Source organism: Prionailurus viverrinus, chromosome X (genome assembly GCF_022837055.1).
Source record: "Prionailurus viverrinus isolate Anna chromosome X, UM_Priviv_1.0, whole genome shotgun sequence".
NCBI lineage: Eukaryota > Metazoa > Chordata > Mammalia > Carnivora > Felidae > Prionailurus > Prionailurus viverrinus.
The window spans coordinates 37921448-37947068 of record NC_062579.1 but is presented as its reverse complement, the minus strand read 5'-3'; the positions used below and the strand labels follow the sequence as shown (position 1 = coordinate 37947068).

Below are 25621 nucleotides of genomic sequence, written 5' to 3'. Positions count from 1 at the left end.
CCTGTCATAAGAGTTTTCCTCAATTCTTAAGGGTCAGCAAACATGCTGAGGATTATGGGGCGGGGGGGAACCCAACCCAGGACGATGCAGCGTCTGGTTTATTCTCTCAAAAGTTTCTTCAACACAAAGACAAAGGCTTCATTTCCCATTGGAAGTACAGACCCAAAGCTTTTGTGGGCTACAACTGGGTATATTTGTTTCAGTTCTCCGACATCTTACCTAACAATGTACTGAGTCAAAAGAGTTCACCATTAATGAGAGGCGGGGGAGGGAAGGGAGAGAGAGAGAGAGAGAGAAGGCAGGGGTGTTGGAGGAGGAGGAGGAGGAGGAGGAGGAGGAGGAGGAGGAGAAAGGCAGAGGAAGGGAGAGAGGGAGGGTGGGTGAGGGGGGAGGGAGGAAGGGAGAGAGAAACAACCGTGGCTCTTAACTATCTTCACTACTGATTTACCCAATGACCTTTAGCAAGTACATTTCTCAAAACGTAATGAAAATGTTTTTTAATGCCCCCAACGTCCCCCCGTGACACTACATAACCTGTATCACATTCATATGCTCACACGACTCCAAGCAGAATGAGTATCGTAAAGAGTGTGTATTCGAGTGATGCCCGAACTAAGCCTTTTGGACTCTGTGACTTTAGATAGGATCCATTTCCTTGGTGATTTTAAATGATGGTTTTGTCTTATTAGCCTGATGAAATCATGATTTTGGGGTAGAGTCCAAGGTCCCAGAGTTCTCTCTGGTCCCCGGTATTGGACATGAATCATGGATCTGTGCTTCTAAACATTCAATTCCTCCTTCTCCCCCTCCGTCCCTTTCCCCCCACCATCTGTTTTGTTTAACGGATGAGATTTTTTAAATATAAGAGGAACATATGTAAGATTTTCTAAAACCCGCATGCCAAATTAAGAAATTACCACACTGACAGTCGTTAGCAGTTTTCATAATTTAATGAAAAAGTATTGGTAAAAAGGTGACATTTGAAAAAAGACTGAATTTGTCTTGGAAAACTGGACTATATAAGACAAAATGAAAAAAAAATTAACAAAAGAAGGTTAAGAGGTAATACTTCAAACAACAGCAAAATGTAGCAAATACATTTTGGGGCAATTGAAATTTACACAACTGAAGGCTCCTTCATTTACTTAGGAAAATCTTGTAAAAATATTACAACTATATTTCCCTGACTGAAGTTATTTTAGTCAATACTCTCCCCATGGCATTACATATGGAATTTGGCTGAAGCACTTTTTCAATGTTTGCTTTTCCTTGCACTCACTCAGAACCAAAAGGCATGAAAGGACTCGGGCTACTGGCCTCGAGCGGAACAGAAGGCCCCTATAGCAGAGCTCGTTACCTCTTCCTTAGAGGGAAGGTGTCAAATTCACATCCACCCCAGCAGAGCTCAGAGGGAAAAGCACAGAAACCTAGTGCGTCCATAAGGAGGAAGTCTTCCTCGTGTGGATGATTCTTAGCTGCTTCCACTCAAACAAAACACAGGACGCCTACCACACGTGCTCTGGCACGTTCACACGTGTACACAGGCATAAAAGAAACATTTTCAAGGTGTGGCCAAAGAGGAGGCAAAATACAGAAGTTTTCCAAAAGGGAGGAGAAAACACGAGCCACGGGACCCATTAACAAGACCCATTAACAAGGCTTCGAGAACAGAAGGGGGGAACAGGAACGCCGCCGAGGCTCCCGCACCGGGGGAGGGGACAGAGGGGCCCTGGCCTGCCCTTGGGCCACTGGCGCGCCCACTGCAGCTGGGCTGTTTGCTTTACCAGGAACCAACTTTAAAGATCGAAAAATGGCCTCTTTTTGTCTGAAAATTCCCACTATGCTTTCCCAAACCAGAAGAAAGAGAATATTAATTTAAGGCTAAGAAGAGAGAGCAGAGAATTATAGTCGGCTTCACATTTTAAAAACTGTAACATGTTCCCCTTCTTTTAAATGGGAAGCAGACGTGTTTTATCCCCCCCCCCCCCCCAAATGTAATTATTCTCTTCCTCCCACAAATTATTCAAGGCTGATTGTTTGGGAACAGGGTATAAGCAACTTCTGAAAAACGGCTCCAGCCTTTTTGTGTGGGGAACTGCCTCGGATTCAAAGTTGGTACAAAGCTAAATTATATCCATGTGTTAAACACATGCTTTCAAATTCTGTTTGACAATAAAAATCTGTTTCAAAATTAAAGCAGGTAAGAATACTTAACCTCTGTGCATCTTACTATATTTTAATTATACCTCAATAGAAACTTTATAAACATTAAAGCAGGTATACAAAAAACTGTCAGCCAAACTTATTTAAGTCAAACTGATTTGAAAACAAGAACACAAAACCCCTGACCTGGTACAAATCCTCCGGAATTGGTCTCACTTTGGGAAAGGCTCTGGGATCCCTCCCAAACGCCTAAGTGGAGAGAATCTGAGCATTTTCCTTGTACCTCTGTAAACACTATCCACAAGTTAGCCTCTCACGCTCGTTCGATGGGCCAAGTAGTTACAAGTGCGCCCCTGACCAGCAAGTCTAGGAACAGGCACTGGACACTTAAGAAGCATCAAGAGTATTGACTTGGTAGGTAAGATACTGCGAAAGGAGCTCAACCTTGTGCTGAGCCAAGGAAGAGGGTAGTGAATCTGACAGTATCTGAGATGTTGGTCCCTGGGCTCTCCCTGAAGCGGGTTTCCAGGTACCAATGGAGTTAGCAACTTCCTACAGACAGGAGCTGTGGGAGGTCACGTGCCGTAGCTTCAAAAGGGAAGTAGTTTTAGTGTCTGATAATCACGGTCTCTTGCAAATGCGTTAACGATGCAAGGACTCTTAATACATATGTGTATCAACGTGGTAACAGGACTGGAGAGCTGTCCCAAAGTATTTACTGAGCAAGTACTCTGGGCCCAGCTGTTCTCAACAGCCTCTGGCAGAAAAGACTTCTGGACAATCTGTAATTCCTAGAATGTGCTTGCGAAAAGTAGACTTGAAGCGGTTTCAAAACCTGCAAGTCAATTCGCTGTGAAACGTTTTATTCTTTCACTACAGTTCCTCCTAAAGTACACTAGAATCCTTTTGGTGTGGGGGTCTGCCCCAGTGTATGGGGCAAAGGCAAAGACTGAGCTATTCTTGGAGGTTTCCGATCACCTTTGCATTGAACTGTGGGAAAGGGGATGTGTCTTGCTTTTACCGTGGCAATCCCGTCGAGAGTCGTGGGCAGGATTTTCCCTGTCCGAGCTAACTCTCCTTACCCTGACTTTCTCTTTATTCCCATCACTCTCTGCTTCTGAATCGCTCAGCTCCAAATCTGGGCAATACCCATCGTTTTCCTGATACGGAGCTCTCCCTGCAGACCGCCTCACAAGCTGCTTGCCCCAGAGCTGCTCCTTGGGGCTGACGTTCTTGGTTGGCTTCACACAACACTGGAGGTCCTCCGTGGTCCTCACCCACCTGTTGGTGGCCTCCTTAAAGGACCTACTGAAGTGTTCCACGGTCGATTTTCTAAAGGCGCCCTGACTGGCCAAGTGGGAGCTGAGCATGGACTCCTGGTCACAGAACACCTCACTTGAGCTGTCTTTTTGGGTGACATCTTCAGACCAGCTGCCCTCCAGGCCGTTGGATTTGGCAAGCTTGGAGGTAGACTGACTTTTCCCATTCCCGATGGAAGACTGGCCATGCAGGGCAGCCTGGAGGACCAGAGGCTTTCCCAGTGACTGCCCATGGTAGAACTCCGGGGATGGAGTTCTCCAAGCAGGACTGGGGTCCTTTGCTTCACTTCTAGAGTGGGTGAGACTGGCCAGCAGACGGTTACTCTTGCTCTCTAGTGGATGTCTTGGGTACGATTTCATTCTCATTTCTAGTGACTCCTGAGGCACCTGCATGCTCCTTATACTGGGAACAGGGGAGCTGCTGGCAGGAGAGAGGGGTCCATGATCAGGCTCTGTGGAGCTGTTTCTGCAGTCTTCCGGGGCTGTTCTCGGCATTTTTAACTTTAAGGTAATTCTTGGAGGCGGGTAGAACAATGAGTTTTCTAGTGTACTTGTCAAAGGAAGTCCTGAGATCAGAAAGACAGACTCATTTTAACAACTGATTTAAATAACGGCGTATATGCTTATTACGGCACGGTGAGTTCACATACCCACTCTTCCAAATGTCTAACGGGCCCCTGACTTTGATGTGTACGTGCGTCACGGGATAGGAGCCGGAGGGGCTGAACTAGAGGCTGGGTGGGGTGGGGGTGGCTACAGGTGGGAAACTCAGCGGAGCCACTGCTTGTCGTGTGGCTCTCGACCTCTTCACCTCTGCCCTCCCAGGCTGTACAATGATCACAAAGACTAGTGTGCCACCTCCTACATCCCCATCTCTGCCCCCTTCCACTTCTGAAAAGAATGTCATAGCAGTGGTTTGGAACAGGGTCTCCCTATTGGGGTGTCTGCGTGTGTGCAGGTGCGGGTATTGCACAGGACTCAGGATGTGCCTGAAAAGACATGTCAGACCCTACCCTCCAATCTCTCCCACCCTTCCCCCAAAGTCAAATCCAAACCCTCAAGAACACAGCATAGGTTTGGGTGGACGAAGAGCACGTGAGTATGTGTTTTAACTTGGCAACAGTAGAAATGGTAGCGGGTGGTTCCTGTGTACTTTATGCCTGTAACCTCAAATAGTCTCCTCACTGTGAATGTCCATTATCGAGGGGTGGGCGGGGCAGGTTTTGCGGTGGCAAGGCCAGCAGAAAAGAATCATGACATTCCTGCCAGTGGCCTGCTTTGGGCTCGGCCTGTGGAGTACTGGCAATCAGTTACCTGGTTCTGTCATCCTACGATCACTTTTAGAACAGATCTTCCTTTCTCTATTAGTTTGGGTGCTCTGAAATTAAAAAAGTACTTCTAAATAATTCCTCTTTGCATAGGGACTTAACTTTTCCCCGTGAGAGGATAACTATTAGGTAGTACCTGGGCAACAGGTGTTCCCTAAGGGTGCATGTTGAATACTCACAGCCCCCGTGTTGCTGCCACCTGCTGATACCACAAGCAGTTATGGGGCTGGTACCCACCAATCAGAAGCCACATGGCTTAGGGGACAATCTCCCTGGCACGCAGGGACCCTCTTTGCCGTCCTTTGGTTTTCTTGGTCTTGCCCATCAATCACAGTGGCTTTGTGGCTGAGCAGCCCTGCCGCCTCCTGCTATAGCATTCTGCTGTGACCTAGGATACTTATAAACATCCCAGAGCCTTCGATGCCTACCTGACACCTCATTTCTGGGTGTTTCTCTCACTCTACGGCTGGCCCTTGGCCGGAGCTGGGTTCTGCGCACCCCACACACTGACTCCCGGCTGCCCAGGCTCTGCCGCCAACCTCGGTATTACAGGAGGTACAGGAGGGTTACAGATGTCACTGAATAGGACTGTCATCGCAGCCGAGCTCCCCATGCTTAGGGCACTGGAATTATGCTCTCCTCTCTCGCTAAGCGGGCAGCATACCCTACAGGCAGGGATTCTGTCTTGCGGACTGCTCTACTTTCTTGCCCAGTTCTTAGTCCACAGCAGGTGCTCGACAAATATTAGTAAATAAGAGACAGAACCCAGATCTCCTAACTACTGGCTAAGGTTTTAACAAAATATGGTTAAGATGAGTAACCTCGGAGTTAAATGTTTTCTGGAAACTAGGATTAGGCCCTATTGTATGGATTTCTAAGTCAATGTGATGATTACAGAATAGCTCATGGCTTTAACTAGTGGCCCCTAATATGTCTGACACCTAGATTATCCGCCCCAGACCTGCAAGTCCCCCAACCCCACCTTGGGATTTCTTGCCTCATGAGTTGACAGCAAGATGGGCCATGTTACATCAGGGTTGGAGCAGAGCAAATGAGATATTCGACAAGAATTTTAAAAGATTTTTAAGTAAAACAACCGACAGAAAATTTAAATTGTTAAAATGGGATGAAATCAGAGTCTATATATTGCTTAGGACTTTTTTTTCTTTTTTTAAAGTAGGCTCCATGCCCAGTGTGGAGCCTAACTCGGGGCTTGAACTCACATCCCTGGGATGGAGACCTGAGCTGAGATGAAGAGTCAGACGCTTAACCTGCTGAGCCACCCAGGTGCCCCAGGGCATCTTTAACATAAGGTTACCTGCAGCCATTTCCTGGTTGATAAGCTCGACTTGCAAACCGAAGATCTGTTCCTGTATTTTGTTTTGTGACAGTTTCAGCTTCTCTCGCCTGCTTATCATGTAGCACAGATTTCGCACCTGAAAGCCCAATCCCCGGCAAATAGAGATTTTTGTCATGTTACGTGAACCCGACAATTGAAATCGTTTAGCCAAAATTAAGGCAACTAAAACCAAGCGGGGGCACGGGGGCGGTGAGGAGAGAAGACAACACAAAACGCTGCATAAGGAGAGCCACTCTACGGGAAGTCACGTAGCATGGTCCGGCACGGGACCGTGGTTCCCACATTGATCGGCAGCGCAAGAAAACGCTCCCAAGCCACCTCCTGAAACCTACTCTCCCTGCAGCGTGATGGGCTCGATGTTTATACGCACAGCCAAGTTGGGAAGACCGAATGATGATGTAGTGTTCTGGCCTTCCCTTTAAATTCCTGAATAAAACACTGGCGATGCTGGATCCAGGACAATTTCCTAATGAGCGCTGGACCAGCAGGATAAAGGTCTGCCGGACAGACTGACAGTGGTTTTTTGCTCACACCTCCTGCTCAGCCAAATCTCTACAGCCCCAAGGGTGCGATCCATGTGCTCCCATACTTCCCACCCCACCGGACCAATCATCCCACCTTTCTGTGCCCCAGTTTAGTCATCGGTAAATAGGGCTAACAGCAGTACTTTCCTCACAGGCATGTTAGGATTAAATGAGTTAATATTTATGAAATGCTTCGAACAGTGTTGCCACATAGTAAGTGCTATCGATGTGTGAGTTAAATTTTACAAAGTGAGCCAAATCTGTTCCCTTCCAGATTCTGGTAGCAGAGAGAAAAAACAAGCCATCTCTATAATTACACTTGATTATAAAATTCTGTAGGGTAAACACAGAGCCTAACTTATCTTTGAATAAGTGAGTTAAACTAAATTATCTGGCGTAGAGACTTTCAATCAGAGGCGATTCTGACCCCCAGGGAGCATTTGGTAATCTGGAACCATTTTCTGCTGTCATCATTTGGGTATGTGTTGGGAGGGGGATTGGCTACTGGGTAGAGGCCAGGGACACCGTTCAACATCTTCCAGTGTTCCCCACGACAAAGGACAGTCCCCCCTACAATAAGGAACTAGCCAGCCCAAGATGTCACTAGTGCCGAGTTTGAGAAACTGCTTTTTCCTCAATAAAATTAATTCTTAACTCAGCCCACAGTCTCACGTGTCAGTAAAATAGAGCTGAGCCAATTTAGGCTCAACAGTGAATAAAAAGTAAACCAAATGAGAATTTATCTCAGATTTAAGCTTCATAAGCATGTAAGCGAGGGCTCTCCAGTTCCCTTGAAAGTCACTGCCAAAAATTTAAACAGAGCCCAATGCTCGGGGCCACAATGTAATCAGAAGATAAGCAAGGACACAGAAGCCCACACTTTAAATGAGCTGACCTTTAAAAACAGAAACGAAACTGGAAGCGGGGCCTCCATTTCCATGCAGACTGAGACCTAAACAGTAGCCACAGCTGATCACCTTACCCTCTCTAGGTCTTGGCGTAGATGCATAAACATTCTCATGCGAGTGTGAATACTCTCCTCTTTTGGCTGCACCAGGCCATTTTCTTCATCCTGCTTCGGAGGAAATAATGGTTTATTGAAGTTACTTTTCCGCTTCAGTTTCCAGTAGTTATAGATAAAGTCCACAGCTAGCGTAGGCATCCCCAGTTCTGTGGCCACATCTTCCACGCGGACCAGGGAATAGAACTCCTCCTCCAGCTCCCGAAGCTTCTGCGCCCGCAGGCTGATTTTTTCACTTTTGGCCTGGCTCTGCTCAGTAGCCCTGTGCATGGGGTACTCGGCCTCCCTGAGCTTCTGCCTGTTTTGGCTGTGCTTGAGGCAGTATGACTTGAACTTCACTTCATCCCCCTCATCTAGGATGGTCTTCATCTCTAGGCTGTGCTCAAAGGCACAGGTGACGTGGAAGGCAGTGATGCAGCTTTTCACAGAGCACTGTAGGAAGAAAAGATGCGTTAAGGGGGCAGGGCTGGGGGGGGAAGGGGAACCGCATATCCCAGGGCTTAATGTGAGAGCTGCTCACGGGAAGCAGAGGCGAGGCAGGGAGAAAACTGGCCCTAACCGGACTATGACAGATGCTTTACAAGTAACTCAGGAAATCTGCTTGTATAGAAAACAGAAAGAAGAGGCAAAAAAAAAAAAAAAAAAAATTCAAACTCCCCTTTAGCTCGGGCCTGAAGTTTTTCTCAGAAGTCTTCCTTGGCTCCTGTGAAGAGTCATGCTGTACCTTCTCTGTGGCCCTCACGTCGCCTTATTATATGCTTCTATAGTAGTACTTTTTACAGTGTACCTAGTATAGTGAGCGTCAGAACCCTGGCCAGAGCTCCTAAAGACAGAAGCCGTGTCATTCATCTTTGCATTGCCATCAACTATTGAACAATCAGGCGCTCAAGAAATGCTTGTAAACAAACAAAAGAAAAAACGAAGTCAATATTGTTGCCAGAGTATCTACTGGTTCTAAAAAGGTCCCAGGAACTCCAGTATCTAAGCAACCCAACTTGTTGAAATTGTTCTTATAGAGCTGTGCTAACATGGTAGCCAACTACCCGTAAGTAGCTATTTAAATTTAATTTAATTACATATACAGTATGCACATGTAATTGGGGCGCCTGGGTGGCTCAGTCGGTTAAGTATCCGACTCTTGGATTTCGGCTCAGGTGATGATCTGTTTGTGAGTTTGAGCCCCACGTTGGGCTCTATGCCGATAGTGCAGAACCTGCTTGGGATCATCTCTCTCCCTCTTTCTCTGCCCCTCCCTCACTCTCGTAAGTGCGTGTGTGTGCACTTTCTCTCTTGCTCTCTCAAAGTAAGCTTAAAAAAATAAAACGATATACAATTAAAAATTCAATTCCTTAGCCACCCTAGCCACATTTCAATCATACTGGACAGCACAGATTTCCATCACTGCAGAACGTTCTAAGGAACATTAGGGCTACAGACAATCTGAAATTCAGTTTGTAATGTTTTGCCATTTATAGATGCAACACATTTGTTAAGTATCACTGCATAGCATGTACTGAGGATTCATTTACAGGGCAACAGAGTAGGAAGAGCCGGCCCATGACTGCTGTACTCCTGTGTTTTAGTTAGTCTCAATTACCATTTGTTATGGTTACAATGCTATAGCTTTCCTTCCAAAGATTTTAAATACATGGGAGAGAAAGAAATGGAGGATTTGTTTCTAAAAATAGTGGAGAATTCCCATGGTGAAAGCCAAGTCTCAACTCTTTTGGAAGCCTGAGTCTGGAGGGCAGACTGCCGAATTAATTATATGTTGGGGGTTTGTGATAACTACAAATAGGGAATGACCTCAGATACAAATAAAGACTAAAAAATGCAAAACCTGACAGGTCTCCTTCTAATAGACGGAGAAATTCAACACCTAAGAGAATGCTGGCAACCATCAAAGCTTTAAAGGAGGCAGATTGCATTTAAGCCAATTTTACAGAATAAAGAATTCCAGAGATGAAATATAATTCTAAGATCATCTTATCCAGCACCGCATTTATCACTGCTTGTACGTGCCTCTAGAGTCCCTGGTTTTCTACCTCCACTGCCCTGCCCCCCAACTCCTTCTATTTTTCAAGGAAGTGGTAATCTAGCCACTTAAACTACATTCCTAAGACAGCCCACCCCAGCTTTGGACAGTTCTATTGGAAAAGACTGTTACCTTACACTGAAATCTGTATCCTTAAAATGTCCACGTATTTGAAAGGCCTTATGATAATGAGGATGATGAAAGCCAAAAATGTACTTTTATCTGGGCACCTTGTGTTATCATTTGGCTAAGAAACTAGCCAGTCATTTAAAAAACAAGAAGCAAAAGGCATTCTTTAGCAGAAGATTAAAAGTGTTGGGTATAGTGCTCTTTCGCTGTTTAGTAACTGATAAAAATGTGGAAAGAGAAAGCAAAAGGACCGTGTCCTATTCAAGGGGATGAATGTGTAACATAAAACTACTACTGATCAGAAGCTGAAAACAGACCATGTGTCTCAGGTCACATTTATAGACTGTGGAGACGTAAATATAAATTAGTCAAAATAAAAGACAATACACAAATAAGAACTGGGTGCTTAGATGAAAAATGGAATATGTCCTTACGGAACTGTGCCATAAAATCCATCTGGTCGCAAAAAAGGTCATTCTATGATGCTTATAGCTGAAGGTCGCTGTGTTTTGGTGGTAAAGGAGAAATGCCAACCAAGTTTTGGTGCCAAATACCTATTTATCTTTTTCCAAACACATACACTTGGAATATTCTAGTAAACAAAATGCCTTTATATATATACATCTATTTCTACTGTAACCACTTAAAGGTGACAGAGAAGGTATATATTATGCCCATTAAAATAACGCTTTATTGAGATACCAGAAAACTTTTTTTGTGCCAAAAACCTCACGACTTTTAAGTATACGTTTCAATGGTTTTAGCATGTTTACAGAGTTTTGCAACCATCACCACTACGTAATTCCAGTACATTTTCTTTTCTGGTGTTGTTTCAAGTTTTTATTCTAGTACATTTTCATTACCTCAAAAAAGAAATCTCATGCTTACCTGCAGTCACTTCCTGTTCCCAACCCCCGCCCCAAGCAACCACTCATCTATAGGCCTATTCTGGACACTTCACAAGGAGGGATCATACACGTGGCATCTGTGTCCGGTTTAGCATGTTCTCAAGGCTCATCCATGTCATAGCATGTATCAGAATTTCATTCTTTTAAAAATATGGGAGGGTGCCTGGGTGGCTTAGTTGGTTAAGCATTCGACTCTTGATTCTGGCTCAGGTTATGATCTCATGGTTCATGGGATCGAGCCCTGTGTTAGGCTCTGTGCTGAGGAGTGAGGAGCCTGCTTGGAATTCTCTTCCCCACCTCTCTCTCTGCCCCTCCCTCGCTGTGTGTGTGCTCCCTCAAAATAAATCAACTTAAAAAAAATTAAAATGTGGCCAAACGACATTCCATTGTATGACTATACCACATTTGTTTATCCATTCATCACTTGATGGGGATTTGGGTCGTTTTCAGTTTTTGGCTATTAGGAAATAGTGCTGCTATGAGCATTTGTGTACAAGTTTTTATGTAGGCATATGTTTTCGTTTCTCTTTGGGAAGGTGCATTAAAGGATTAACCTTGCCTAAAGAAAGGTTTGGCCCTTTGCCCCCAGCTACTAAGAGGTGACCTCGAAGCCTATGGAATGTCCTGACTTAGAAGAGTGTCTTTGTTTATCAGGGGTCCCTGGACCATGTCAGATAGCCTACGCTAACAATGTGATTTATGGTGGAGGCTTTGAGCCACATGGTATCAGCCTGACCTCTGGAGGGACTGGAGGCTAAGGTCAGCCATGCGGGTGGGTCACTTGTGTCTAAGTGGCCAACTCCTAATACGATCTCTGAATGCTAAGACTTGGGTGAGCTTCCCTGGTTGGCAATACTCTGTGTATCATCACACGTCCCTGGGGGGAGAAATAAGCACTGTCCACAAGACTCCACTTGGGGAGGACAACTGGAAGCTCCACGCCTACTCTCTCCTGGACCCCTGTCCTATGTGCTTCTTCCCCTTGTTTTTAATCTGCATCCTTCCTTTCACTGTAATAAACTGTAACCACTAGAATGGCTTTTCTGAGTTCTTTGAGTCCTTCTAGTGAATCATTGAACCTGAGGGGGGTCTTGGACACCTCTTCAACTGCAAGTATACGCTTTGAAGTGGAATTGCTAGCTCATATGATAATTCTACATCTGACTTAAAACAATTTTTTTTAATGTTTATTTTTGAGAGGCAGAGAGAGACAGAGCACAAGTGGGGGAGGGTCACAGAGAGAGAATGAGACACAGAATCCAAATCCAGGCTCTGAGCTGTCAGCACAGAGCCCGATGCGGGGCTCAAGCCTAGGGACCGCAAGATCATGACCTGAGCTGAAGTCAGATACGTAACTGACTGAACCACCCAGGCGCTCTTACATCTAACTTTCTGAGAAATTGCCGAACTGTTTTCCATAGTGGCTGCACATTTTATATCCCCACCAGTAAAGCATGAGGGTTCCAATTTCTCCACATTGTTATTGCCTGCCTTAAAAAAATTTTTTTTGTTTTTATTTTATTAAAAAAATTTTGTTTTTAAATTTTATACAGAGAGAATAGGGGAGAGGGGCAGAGGGAGAGACAGAATCTTTTTCTTATTTTAAAAAAAATTTTAAAGTTTATTTTTATTTATTATGAGAGAGAGAGAGAGAGAGAGAGAGAGAGAGAGAGAGAGAGAGAACACGAGTGGGAGAAAGGCAGAGAGACGGAGAGACAGAATCCCAAGCAGGCTCCATGCTGTCAGGACAGAGCCCGACATGGGGCTCGAACTCATGAACTTTGAGCTCATGATCTGAGCCAAAGTCAAGACTCAGATTCCCAATGGACGGAGACACCCAGGTGCCCCTAATTTTGTTTTTGAGAGAATCTTTGTTTTGGGGGGAGAGCGAGCACAAGTGAGGGGCAGAGAGAGAGAGAGAGAGAGAGAGAGAGCGAGAGAGAAGCGGGGCTCGCCCGAAGTGTGGTTCATGCTTACCTGAAGTGGGGCACGAGCTCACCCAATGTGTGACACTTGAACTCATGAACTGTGAGAACATGACCTGAACCAAAATCAGATGCTTAATGACTGAGTCACCCAGACGCCGGGGGGGGGGGGGGGGAGAGAGAGGGAGAGAGAGAGAGAGAGAGAGAGAGAGAGAGAGAGAGAGAGAGATCTTAAGCAGGCTCCATGCTCAGCACGGAGCCCGACGCAGGGCTTGATTCTACCACCCTGGGATCCCACCACCTTTTTGATTATTATCACCCTAGTGAGTATGAAGTGGTATTTCACTGTAGTTTATGTATCTTTAAAGGAGGAAAAGGAATAGTTTTCTGTATATTTTTCAGAAACTGTAGAAAAGAAATGAGTTGGGAAATATTTTGTCACCCCCAGAAAGAACATAGCGTGTCCTCCTCAAAAGGGGATGACACATGCCTGGAACCCCAAGGACCTGGTCCATATGTCCTCAGCAGTTCCTGTCTCGCTGCAGGACAGTGTCCATTTGGTTGTCTTTAATCCCCAATAATCTGTGAACAGACAAATGGGTGGTACCACAGCAATTCTGTCAAAACTGTGTCACTGAAACAATGTCCTAAATGGTTCAAGCCAGCCTACCAAACTTCCTCCAGCCACTGTATATTTAAACTCCGGCACCAACACTGGCCATCAGCCCTTCTCACCTGTCGTCCCTAAGGGTCTGCAAGGTCTGAGGGGAGATGTCACTTCAGTGTTAGTTAACTTTTCCTGTGTTTATATCTGGCCTCCCCTAATAGACGACCAACTCCTGGGGCGCCTGGGTGGCGCAGTCGGTTAAGCGTCCGACTTCAGCCAGGTCACGATCTCGCGGTCTGTGAGTTCAAGCCCCGCGTCGGGCTCTGGGCTGATGGCTCAGAGCCTGGAGCCTGTTTCCGATTCTGTGTCTCCCTCTCTCTCTGCCCCTCCCCCGTTCATGCTCTGTCTCTCTCTGTCCCAAAAATAAATAAAAAAAAAAAAAAAAAAAAAAACAAAAAAACAAAAAAACAAAACGTTGAAAAAAAATAGACGACCAACTCCTGAAGGCAGGGGCCAGAAATGCCTTAGAATAAGAACAGTGTGTACTGAACCAAATTTGGAATATTTGAAAAAAATATTCAATGTAGTCACTGAGTGGGCCTCCTTGCATTCCCCCACTTGTTGCCAATTTTCATTTGTTGTACCAAATGTTTGAGGATTCTACTACTCAGTCTGGCTGGATGAGTGCTACGGCTGTCCATCGGCAAAGTCAGATGGACTCCCGAGAATAACAAATGAAGAACAAAACAAGTACAATTACTTTCACCGCTAACATTTACTGAGTATTTGCTATCTGTTAGGTACCGCACTGGACTCTTTACCACCTTTATTAAGTAGATACTATTATCATTTCCATTTAGAGATATGAAAACTGATAGCAGGTAACTTCCTTAAGATGGTATAAAAAGCAAGGGGGTGGAGTCGGGCTCCAAAGGTCCTATGTTTAACCACTGTTCTTTCTTTCCTCTTAGGGAAAACCTAAAGCATCTGGCTCTAGGCTGAAGGGGGCTTGAACATAAAACATGTGAGGACCCTACAGGAATTCCGGAAAGCCAGCTGTCAGAGGGACTATGTTCAAAGTCTAGGCAAAATACAGAGCTGTCCGAGGGCATCTCATTTGAACCCAGTCTTTATGATCTGGTTCAGGATTATCAGAAGACTTCATGCTCAGGAGAAAGGTTCTAGCTTCCAGATATGGAAGCTATAGATACTAGCTAGTTTAGACCCCCAAACGCACCAGTGTTGGATTCTATCCTTCCCCAGGGAATGTTCCTAAATCAAAAGAAGAGAATAGTTGCGTGTATTCCCACTGTTGGAAGACAGGAAGAATAAACACAATTCACGGATAGTTAAGAAATTTCCAGAAAGAGTTAATAAAGCAAAATACCCCAAATAGGTTACTAATCACAAAGACCCTTAAATAAACTTCCCAAGAACAATGAGGCTAATAAAACTTGACCCCTACTGGGGCGCCTGGGTGGGTCGGTCGGTTGGGCGTCCGACTTCAGCTCAGGTCATGATCTCATGGTCTGTGAGTTCGAGCCCCGCGTCGGGCTCTGTGCTGACCGCTCAGAGCCTGGAGCCTGTTTCGGATTCTGTGTCTCCCTCTCTCTCTGCTCCTCCCCTGTTCATGCTCTGTCTCTGTCTCAAAAATAAATACACATGAAAAAAAAAAACTTGACCCCTACTGAATTACTGGATTTGGTTACTGTGTTTTTGATTCACATACAGGGAACAAGATGTTAAATTACTAATGAGTTTGGAATTAACTTTACTTAGTGGTGGTTTAAAAGGAAAAAAAAAGGTTTTGGTCTTTCTTCCCCACCAGAAAACCAGATGTCAACCATGGAAAACAAAGGCCATTCTATTAGTATAAGTAGAATGTAGGTGGAAAAAAATACACACTTCAGCATATCACCTGAAGTTCATTCCCTCTCACCTAGAGGGAGGGTCTTTCACACAGCCCGGTACTCACACCACACTTCCCCAAACCATAAAACTATTTCACACCTCTTCTCTTCTCAAACCTCTGGACCTCACTCTCAGCTGATGATCCTGCTTCCTACCTCACTGAGGAAATTAAAACACTTCAAAGAGTGCTCCTGCAGATTCCCATCGACACATCTACTTAATACTGCACCTACACTCTACCTTCAAGGCTGTTACCAGGGAAGAACTATCAGCGTTCCTGCCCAAGGCCACCCCTCCGTCGCACACTTCACGCCACCCTCTCTCACCTACTGAAAACCGCACTCCAGCAGTTTTTCCTCTGCACTGGATCACTGCCTTTCACGCAAGTCCTAGATGTTAACAAGTATACATACAGACTTGGTATTTCTTCTAACCTTAAAGGAAAGACCTCTTTATCCCACTTTTTCAAACTGTTCCTCACTTCCTTCTTTGCCCTGACCTTTAGTGACGTAGCTTTTGTTGTCACTACGGCACCTAGACTGTTCCTCCCGATCACCAATAATCACGTTTGCTACATTTAGGGGTCAATCTGTAGTCCTCATCTTACTTCAGTAGCCTCTTTCCACCACAGATCTTTCTTTCTCCTTGAAATGCTTTCTTCTCGATTTAGAGGCTGCTACACACTCTCAGTTTTCCCCCCGTCTCCCTGCGGGCTTCTTCTTCCCCATTTCCTCTGCTGCTTCTTCCGCCTCTGCTGGACTTCTTCACGCCGGAATGCTTCAAGGCCCAGGGCTTGGTATTGTTCTCCCCTCTATCTACACTCACTCGCTCGGCCATCCTCCCCGGTCCAGGCTAAAGCCGTCTATAGGCCACTGGCTCCCAAATGCAGGTCTGCAGTCCAGGCTTCCTCCCAAACTCCACACTCACACAGACACCTGCCAGCTTGACATTTCCACAGGATGTCAAGTAGATACCTCAAACCTAAGTGTCTAAAACCGGACTCATCATCTCTTCCCCCGAATCTGTTCTCCTGCAGATTTCCCCGTTCAGTTTGTGGCAACTTCACCCTTCCCACCATTTGGGCCCCAAACTTGGAAGCATCCCCAACTCCTATCCTTCTCTCATATCTCATATCTGATTCAGTCAATCCTGTTGGCTCTCCCTGCAATATTCACCCAGAATCTTATCACTTTTCACCACCTCCAGGGCTACCACTCCAGTCAAAGCCACTATCACCTCTCATGGATTACTGTAACAGCCTCCTAACTGCTTTTCCTCTTTCTAACCTTCCCTTCCTAGTCTATTCTAAATACAGCAGCCGGAGCCTATTTTTGTTTTTAACGTTTTTAAAAAATTTTTTTGAGAGAGATAGAGCTTGAGCAGGGGAGGGGCGGAGAGAGAGGGAGACACAGAATCCAAAGCAGGTTCCAGGCTTTGAGCTGTCAGCACGGAGCCTGACGCGAAGCTTGAACCCATGAGCCATGAGATCATGACTTGAGCCGAAGTTGGACACTTAACTGACTGGGCACCCAGGCGCCCCAGTCTATTTTTTGTTTTTCACCTTTTACTATGGAAATTTAAAAACCTATAGAATAGCATAGAGAATACTATACTAACCCCCATATACCCATCGCCCAGCTTCAATAACAATTAATGTATGACCAATCTTATTTCATCTTTCTTTAACCTCCCATAGCACACTGCCCCCTGGATTATTTTGAAGCAAGTACTAGACATATCATTCCACAGAGTGATCCCTTAAAAACATAAATCAAATTATGTCACCTGTCTGCTCGAAGCCTGCCAATGATTCCCCCTTAAGCTCTGAGTGAAAACAAAAGATTTCATGAGAGCCCCGGGGGCTGGCAAACTATGGCCCACAGACCAAATGCAGCAGCTGTTTTTGTGTGGTCCAAGAGCTAAGAATGGCAGCTTAGGATGTTTTTACATTTTTAAATGATGTAAAAAACAAAAATAAGAATATTTCAGGGCGCCTGGGTGGCTCAGTCCATTAAGCATCTGACTTCAGCTCAGGTCATGATTTCACAGATTGTGAGCTCGAGCCCCGCATAGAGCTCTGTGCTGACAGCTCAGAGCCTGGAGTCCACTTCAAGTTCTGTGTCTCCCTTTCTCTCTGCCTCTCCCCCACTCACACTCGGCCTCTCTCTCTCTCTCAAAAATAAGTAAATATTAAAAAATTTAAAAAATAAGAGCATTTTATGACATGTGAACGAATGTGAAATTTAAATTTTAGAGTCCATAATGTTTTACTGGCATAAAGCCATGCTCATTTGCTAAGTATAGTCTCTGGCTGTCTTTGTGCTCAAGGCAGAATTGAGTAGTTGTGTTAGAGACTATATGACCTGCAAAGCCTAAAGTGTTTATTATCTGGCCATTTATAGAAAAAAAAACCCTGCTTACTCTTACCTTAACCAGTCAAGTCCCCATATGATCTCTCTGATATTCACACACTCCATTCCAGCCTCATTGGCCTCTTTCCTGTCGCTCAAACAGGCCAGACACACCTCCCATCTCAGAGCCTTTGTACTGGCTGATCCCTTTGCCTGGAATATTTTTACCCAAAATAACTGTGTCGTTTTCTCTCACCTTCAAGTCTTTTCTCAAATGTCACCTCTATGAGTCCTACTCTGACCACTCGTTTTAAACAAACCTGTGACACATGCCCCCTGCCCCACACTCTCCCTCTTCCTACCATACTCCACATTCTTCCTTTCCAGAGCACTTACCATTTTCTAAACGCTATTTAATATCTATTTCTTATTCTCTATTTCTCCCAACTCAAATGTGAGTTCTTTGTTGGCTCACTGAGAAATCCCAAGTGCCTAGAACAGTGCCTGGCACACAATCAGGCGCTCAAATATTCCTTATAAGGAATTAAACAAATGTAATTCCTTGTAAGAAAATTACGAGTCTTAATTTGGTAAGGCCTTTACAAAATACAGACTCTAAACTCTAATAAAAATAAGAACGATTGCCCTGAAGATGAAAAACCGACTCTAGAATGTTTTATCTATCCATCAATCTAATATTTACTGTCTGTCCGCCATGTCAGGGGTTGGGGGATCTAAGGAGGAAGCAGTCTGAGCTCACAGTCTATAAGGGAAGATAAATAACTCAGACAATGTGGCAGAATGTGGTAATGTGGGGCTGTAATGCAAATTCAGGTCGGCTAAGGTTAAGGCCAGTGTTCTCTCTCCACAGTCATGCCACCAATTACTAACTATTCTAAAAAACCATCCCTTGAAATAGCAAAGATAGGAGAAAAATGCAGGTACCACAATAATGAAAATAAGTAAATTAATGGATATAAATTCAATGTACTATTATAAAAGGACTACTAATAATTATAAAAACACGGAAAATCTTTTCTTGTTTTAGTGGGGAGAATGCATGTTATAAACAAATCTATGATACCATTAAGTATGGATATATTTATTCAGTAAGCACTAACTGAACACTGACAACGGGCAGGCACACTCTCCTTTGTGCTAGGGGCAATCCATGGAAGAGTGATGTACAACCTTGGCCCCCGAGGGGCTCACATATGAGAAACAACCGGGAGAGAACTTAGGAAAACCTAAACAGGCAATGTATTATGGTAGTAGACCCCGTGGGAATAGTTTTCCCTCAAGTTTTTTTCCTTTGTAACCACTGTAGTTAAATAGTATCAGCAGGAAAAAGTTAAAAAAAGCAGGACAAAGTACCCAATTCTGTCAGGTGTAAAAATGAATTTAAAAAATTAAAAGGGCCTTTGGGGTCCATATTGTGTTCTTTAAAAAAAAATTTTTTTTAACGTTTATTCAGTTTTTGAGAGAGAGAGAGAGAGAGAGAGAGAGAGAGAGCGCCAGCATGAGTGGGGGAGGGGAAAAGAGAGAGAGAGACACAGAATCCGAAGCAGGCTCCGGGCCATCAGCACAGAGCCTGACGCAGGGCTCAAACTCACGAACTGTGAGATCATGACCTGAGCTGAGGTCGGCCGCTTAACTGACTGAGCCACCCAGGCGCTCCCATATTGTGTTCTTCAAATACCATTTCCCAGTAAATGAACCAAGGTTATTCTGAGGAGTCGCTGATCCCGGGTCTGTAGCAAGAAATCTACAAGATGAGCCAGACAGCAAGAAACTTCATGAAATACCTAGAGCCACTGTCCCTAAGCTATAACATCATAAGGCCCCTTTTCTGTGAAGAAGCTCAGCAGGCAAATCTAACTCCAACCAATCTGTAGCTCCTATGCAGGAGGCCTGGGGAGTAGAAGGGTCAACCGTTCTGCCTTTCCTGGAGGTAACTGGCCTCTCCCAGTCTCATCGACCACCCAACTGCTGCTGTTGGGCACACCAGCTACTACTTCTACTTTATGCAGCTGAATTCCTATACCTCAGACATCTCAGAAAACTTTACTCGTACTACTGTATGCAACATACGTGCCTGTGAGCAGGACTTTCGGGCCTATCCACCAGGATTTATCTATTCAGATGCATCTTTCCCTTCCAAATTGAGTTGTACTTAGTTCAGCAGCAGAGTCATTGGTTAAATCATCCTGGAGCCTGGGCCTGGTTATTTTAGATCTATGGCTTGTTTCCACCCAGGATGGTATCATCTAGCTTCAGAAATCACCTAATTCATCAGATCCGACAGCAAAGGATGGAAGTTAACTACCACTATGAATGAAAAGAATAAGCTGAAGGGTCCAGAGGCAACGTCTGAAAAAAAAAAAAAACACCACTCCAGAAATGGTCTGTACCATGGCAGAGCCCCTGTGAGGAGGAGTGAGTGGGGGGGCCTCCCGAGTAAACTTTCAGTTAAGAGGCTGCTCTCACTGGGATGTTGAGTCTGGCCAGTTCAGTGGTACCCACCCCACCACTTCTCTCAGTGACTTACCTGAATACAGGCCCCTGTCTTCACCTTGCAGAGGCTGCAAACTAAGGCCCATCGACTGGGTGGAATGTGGGACACCTTGGTGATTGGTTCCATCCTCTCAGGACAAGCAATGCTGACCTATAAATAAAACACCACCATAAGGCAGAGGCACCAAGGCATTCCAGAAGTACCTTTCACAAGCCACAAATGATGTTATGTGACGCTCAGGCCATCAAGACAATGAGGTGGGCCACATCTCTTAAGGTTACTATGGAACCAAGAATAAATAAAACCTGTCTCTAGCCACTGCTCAGACCTCTGATCATTTCCAGTAACGGACAGGACTCATATATAGGATGAGAGGGCAGGAGTGGAGGCTAGGCATGGTTACCTTAATGAATCCAAGATACATATCTACACTTTACTTAGGAACCAAAGAAAGCCACTAAGGAAAGGAATTAAAATTCACAAGATCTAGCATCTATTGTCTGTTAGAGATGGTGCCACATGCCTCGTTTTGTCATTTAATCAACTGAGGATGAAAAACAGGCAGTGACAAGCCTTTCAGTTCGGTTTATAAAGAATCATGATATTGTTGCAAAGTCGCAGCAATCTGTGTAATGAAGAGGTCGCAGCACGTAAGTACGAAGGATGGGGATGGTAACATTTTCAAATCATGGTCTTTTAAATCATGTAACCATCATCAGTTTGCTCTACTGTCTCAACCAAAATAGCTTCAAAGTGAAATTAGTCTTTGGGAGAGTGCTGAAAGGAAAGAATGCTTTAACAAAAGATGGAAAACATTTTTTTCCATATGAAAACAAGGGGTCAAACAACTTCTGATAAAAAGTGTTCTCCCTCGGGGCGCCTGGGTGGCGCAGTCGGTTAAGCGTCTGACTTCAGCCAGGTCAGGATCTCGCGGTCCGTGAGTTTGAGCCCCGCGTCGGGCTCTGGGCTGATGGCTTGGAGCCTGCAGCCTGTTTCCGATTCTGTGTCTCCCTCTCTCTCTGCCCCTCCCCCGTTCATGCTCTGTCTCTCTCTGTCCCAAAAATAAATAAAAAACGTTGAAAAAAAAAATTAAAAAAAAAAAAAAAAAAAAAAAGTGTTCTCCCTCTCGCTTACAAATGTGTACAGGAGTTTCCAAGAGACATACAACTTTAAAAAGTGAAGGACTTTGAATAAGGCTGGTTAAACTAGTACAAGTTCTACCCACACGCAGAAACTAACAGCAGAAAGATCACAGAGATCTTGAGCAGCCCAAAAGGTACTAAAAACAACCGTAATAAGCAATGTCAACAGGTAAGACAGCTTCCTTCCTTCCTTTTTCTTTCCCTTTCTTTCTTTTCTTTCTATATTTTAGAGAGAGTGAGAATGTGAGCAGGGGAGGGGGGCAGAGGGAAAGAGAGAATCCCAAGCAGGCCATGCTCAGCGTGGAGCGCAATGCAGGGCTTGATCCCACAACCCTGGGATCATGACCTGAGCTGAAATCAAGATTGGATGCTCAACCGACTGAGCCACCCAGGAGCCCCGGCTCCTTTTATTTTTATTTTTATTTTTTTTTTTTTTTTATTTTTTTTTTTTTTATTTTTGAGACAGAGAGAGACAGAGCATGAACGGGGGAGGGGCAGAGAGAGAGGGAGACACAGAATCGGAAACAGGCTCCAGGCTCTGAGCCATCAGCCCAGAGCCCGACGCGGGGCTCGAACTCACTGACCGCGAGATCGTGACCTGGCTGAAGTCGGACGCTTAACCGACTGAGCCACCCAGGCGCCCCCCGGCTCCTTTTATTTTTAAAGGACTCTTCCTGAGTCATGTTCTAGACTCTTATATGCTGAGAGCGCCTGCTCTATTAGTTGGGACATTTGCTGCTGGAGACCAGTCACTCTTAGGCCAGAAACCTGAGAGTTCATGTCAGTCTATGAGCTGGACATTCTTAGTAAGAAAAAGGAACCATTATCCAAATATTAAAAAAAAATACTTATTCCTATATCCATAAGAATACTGTAGTATTTATCGAGGACTTTCAGTTTAACTATGTGACTCTAAGCTCAATTGTTAGATAGTTAACTCCCCTGGAACTGTCATTAACAAGAATAAAGCCAGGGAAGTTTGTTTGTTTATTTTTTTATTTGATTTTTTGAAGTAATCTCTACACCCAACGTGGGCCTCAAACTTATAACCTGGAAATCAAGAGTCGCATTCTCTACTCACTGGGCCAGCCAGGTGCCAGGAAGTTTTAAGGGAGAATGAATTACTGATACAGTATCATCAGCTTTCCCATGAACTGAATTCTAAAGTCTCTCTTGTTTTGCAGTTAACAAATGTGCTGGCTTGGACAGGGGTTGGGGAAAGAGGATGTGCGTGGGATGTTTAAACAGGTTAAAAAAAAAAAAAGAGCAGCCATAAGTAAGAAGACATAATGTTTGGAAGCCCTTTTTAATCAATTTTGTGAGCACACAGCCTCTTATGAAATACCAGCAACCAAAGGGCCAGATTAAATAGGGATGGAGTTCTGAACAAAGAGGCTCTTAGACAAATGTTGAGTCTAAGCTCTGAAAACAGCTTCAAAAATCAGGGGCGCCTGGGTGGCTCACTTGGTTGATTTCAGCTCAGGTCATGATCCCAGGGGGCATGGGACCAAGCCCCGCATTGGGCTCCAGGCTGACCATGGAGCTTGCTTAAGATTCTCATTCTCTCTCTCTCTCTCTCTCTCTCTCTCTCTCTCTCTCTCTCTCTCTCTCCCCTCGCCCCTCTATTCTACTCGTGCTCCCTCTCTTTAATAAAAAAAAAAAACATTAAAAAAAGGCTTCAAAAATCAAAGGGCAACCATCATAGTGGGCAAAAGAGGTAATGCTCACTTCATCCAGAATAACCTAAAACTGGAAACAACGGAAGTGTCCATTAAAGGAGAATGGATAAATAAATCATGGTAGATCAATGCAACAGAATACTCCTCAGCAAGAAACAAATGAGTACTGATCCATACTCCAACATGGAGTGCTGGCAGACAGGAAAGAGTGCATACTATATGATTCCATTTACATGAAATTCAAAAACAGATTAATCTATAGTGACAGTAATCAAAATGGTAGTAGGGACCCAAACAGGGACTGGAAAGCAGGTATGAGGGATCCTTCTGGGGTGCTCTATGTCTACTTCTGAGGTGTTCCTTGTCTTGGTCTGGGTTGTGGTTACAGATATGTGTAAAAGTCATGAAATTGTACACTTAGTATTTGGTATTTTAAGTGTAAGTTGCACCTTAAAAAAATCTGCTCATATCCTGGCTCTCTTCTCATACAAATTCATTCACTACCACTGGTGGCACCATCTATAAATTTTTTTTTTAATTTTTTTTTCAACGTTTTTAATTTATTTTTGGGACAGAGAGAGACAGAGCATGAACGGGGGAGGGGCAGAGAGAGAGGGAGACACAGAATCGGAAACAGGCTCCAGGCTCTGAGCCATCAGCCCAGAGCCCGACGCGGGGCTTGAACTCACGGACCGCGAGATCATGACCTGGCTGAAGTCGGACGCTTAACCGACTGCGCCACCCAGGCGCCCCCACCATCTATAAATTAATCAGCGTGGGCTTCCATGCTCACATGCATCCAAGAAGGGTGTGAGAGAGCTCAAGTGGAAGCATTATCACCTCAGGAGCAGGAGCAGGAATGAAGCATCTCCATGAAGCCTGAGTCGGTCTGAATGCCATGGGAAACAGGTGCACCTGGAGCAAATGGGCTCAAGCCTGGATGAGTCTTACCTCTGGAATCCACAGGGCACAGCTGACATGAGCCCATTTAGTCCCTGTCCTGGTAGTCTTCATGGCCCCACCTCTCTTTGGACATAACAGACACTGTGGATGAATGCCAAGGACACAGGAACGACACAGCCAGCTGCCTTCTGGGACCTTGAGGATGCCGTAGCAGGCCTGGAGGCACGAGCAGGAGAGGGGAGAATGGTTAGCATCTTTTCAGCAGGGCTGATGTCTGCTCTGGTGCAGTCACAGAGTACTCTCTGCTTTTAGGAGAAAGGCAAATAAGGCCCCAAAAGCTCATATCCAGGATTTAGTAATTTTAAAAAAATTACTTAAAAAAAAAAGGCACCTTCCAGCATCTAAGATCAGCATGTCTGTCTATGAGAACTGACTTTAAGGACAATAGAATAAGACTAGAAGGAAATACATACAAAAAGGCTGGCCCAACTGTTAATTGAGTTTGGGGATTACATACTTCTTTTCTTTTCTGCCTCTGTTTTCTAAAGCTTCTTCAAAATTATGTATTATACTTAGTCATCCACTAACGGAATAACTTCTACATGTCATGTACTGTTGTAATCAAGAAAAAAGTGCTGAAAAAGAAACAGAATGAAACTTTTGTGGAGCAAATGAGCTAATGCTTCAAGAGCCTAACAGAGCCTGGTGTATAAAAAGCACTCAGCAAATCACAGCAATTACTCGCTTGGGTTGAAGAAAAACGGACTTGTGAATGAATCCTGAATTGAAGAGAATATTAGACTAATCACAATACTCCACAGAGTTCTAGAAGCTGCTTCAAATCCTTCATGGAATGAATTTGGACAAATAAATGAACTACTGGTGGGGGAGGGGGGGTTAGTTTGGAAAACATTCTAGATTTCCTTTTTTACTACCTCCAATCTCGCCCGCCCATCCTTCCCCTCTTCACTGCTCTACTCTCACCATTAAAGACTAAACCTGGGGGGCCTCCTGGATCCCCATGTGGCCTGGCAAACTTTCCACCGCTGACTGATTCACCATGGCAACTTCAAAATCTGTACGTACCCCAGGAGGTTCACCCATAGTTCGGATTCGGGCTCCAACAGTTACTATCGTGTTACCCCTCAACTGGCTCCTTTTCCAAACTCTCTCTATCCATATCACCACCATGCTTCCCAGCTTCCAGATCCAAAATTCCTGTACTCATATTATCCACTTCCTTTCATCCACTGTCCCTGGGGCATACCAGTCCTCCCTACAGAGTGGCCCTTGGGCTCTGACCTTCCTCTCCATCCCCACCACAACTGCTCCATCCAAGTCCTTATCACGTTATGCCTGAATTGATTTATTCCTAAATTCTCTTCCACCCCCTTCACACCTTCAATCCTTCTTCTATTTGGCTGCCATATTCTTCGTACTAAAACAAAGATTTCATACCATTGCACAGCAACAAACCCTCTAGAAATTCCTTCTGTTCTCACCCCCACCCTGATCTAAATTACGGGTTTGCAAACTACTACCTGAGGCCTGTTTTGTTAAGGCCAACAAGCTAAGAATGGTTTTCGTATTTTTAGAGCAATGTTGTTTGTTTTTGTTTTTTTTTTAAAGAATACGTCTGAGAACAAACTGAGGGTTGATGGGGGTGGGAGGGAGGGAAGGGTGGGTGATGGGTATTGAGGAGAGCACCTTTTGGGATGAGCACTGGGTGTTGTATGGAAACCAATTTGACAATAAATTTCATATAAAAATAAATAAATAAATAAATAAAATAATCTTAAAA

General features: G+C 44.7%; 1 protein-coding gene across 5 annotated transcripts in view; it reads right to left on the bottom strand.

The window, feature by feature from the left end:
- Positions 1 to 1977: 1977 nt before the first annotated feature.
- JADE3 (jade family PHD finger 3) overlaps positions 1978 to 25621 on the bottom strand; it is a 135781-nt gene continuing 112137 nt past the window's right edge. For 4 of the 5 annotated variants that reach the window (XM_047844255.1, XM_047844252.1, XM_047844253.1 and 1 more), the window contains 5 exons: positions 23869 to 24036; positions 20130 to 20246; positions 7677 to 8147; positions 6129 to 6246; positions 1978 to 4048 (listed from right to left, as the gene is read on the bottom strand). In XM_047844255.1, coding sequence (XP_047700211.1) covers positions 3138 to 4048; positions 6129 to 6246; positions 7677 to 8147; positions 20130 to 20246; positions 23869 to 24036 — 1785 coding nt within the window. In that variant the 3' untranslated portion in view covers positions 1978 to 3137. Of the gene's footprint in view, positions 4049 to 4796; positions 4861 to 6128; positions 6247 to 7676; positions 8148 to 20129; positions 20247 to 23868; positions 24037 to 25621 lie in introns of all 5 variants that reach the window. The other variant, XR_007148983.1, reaches the window with a different exon arrangement.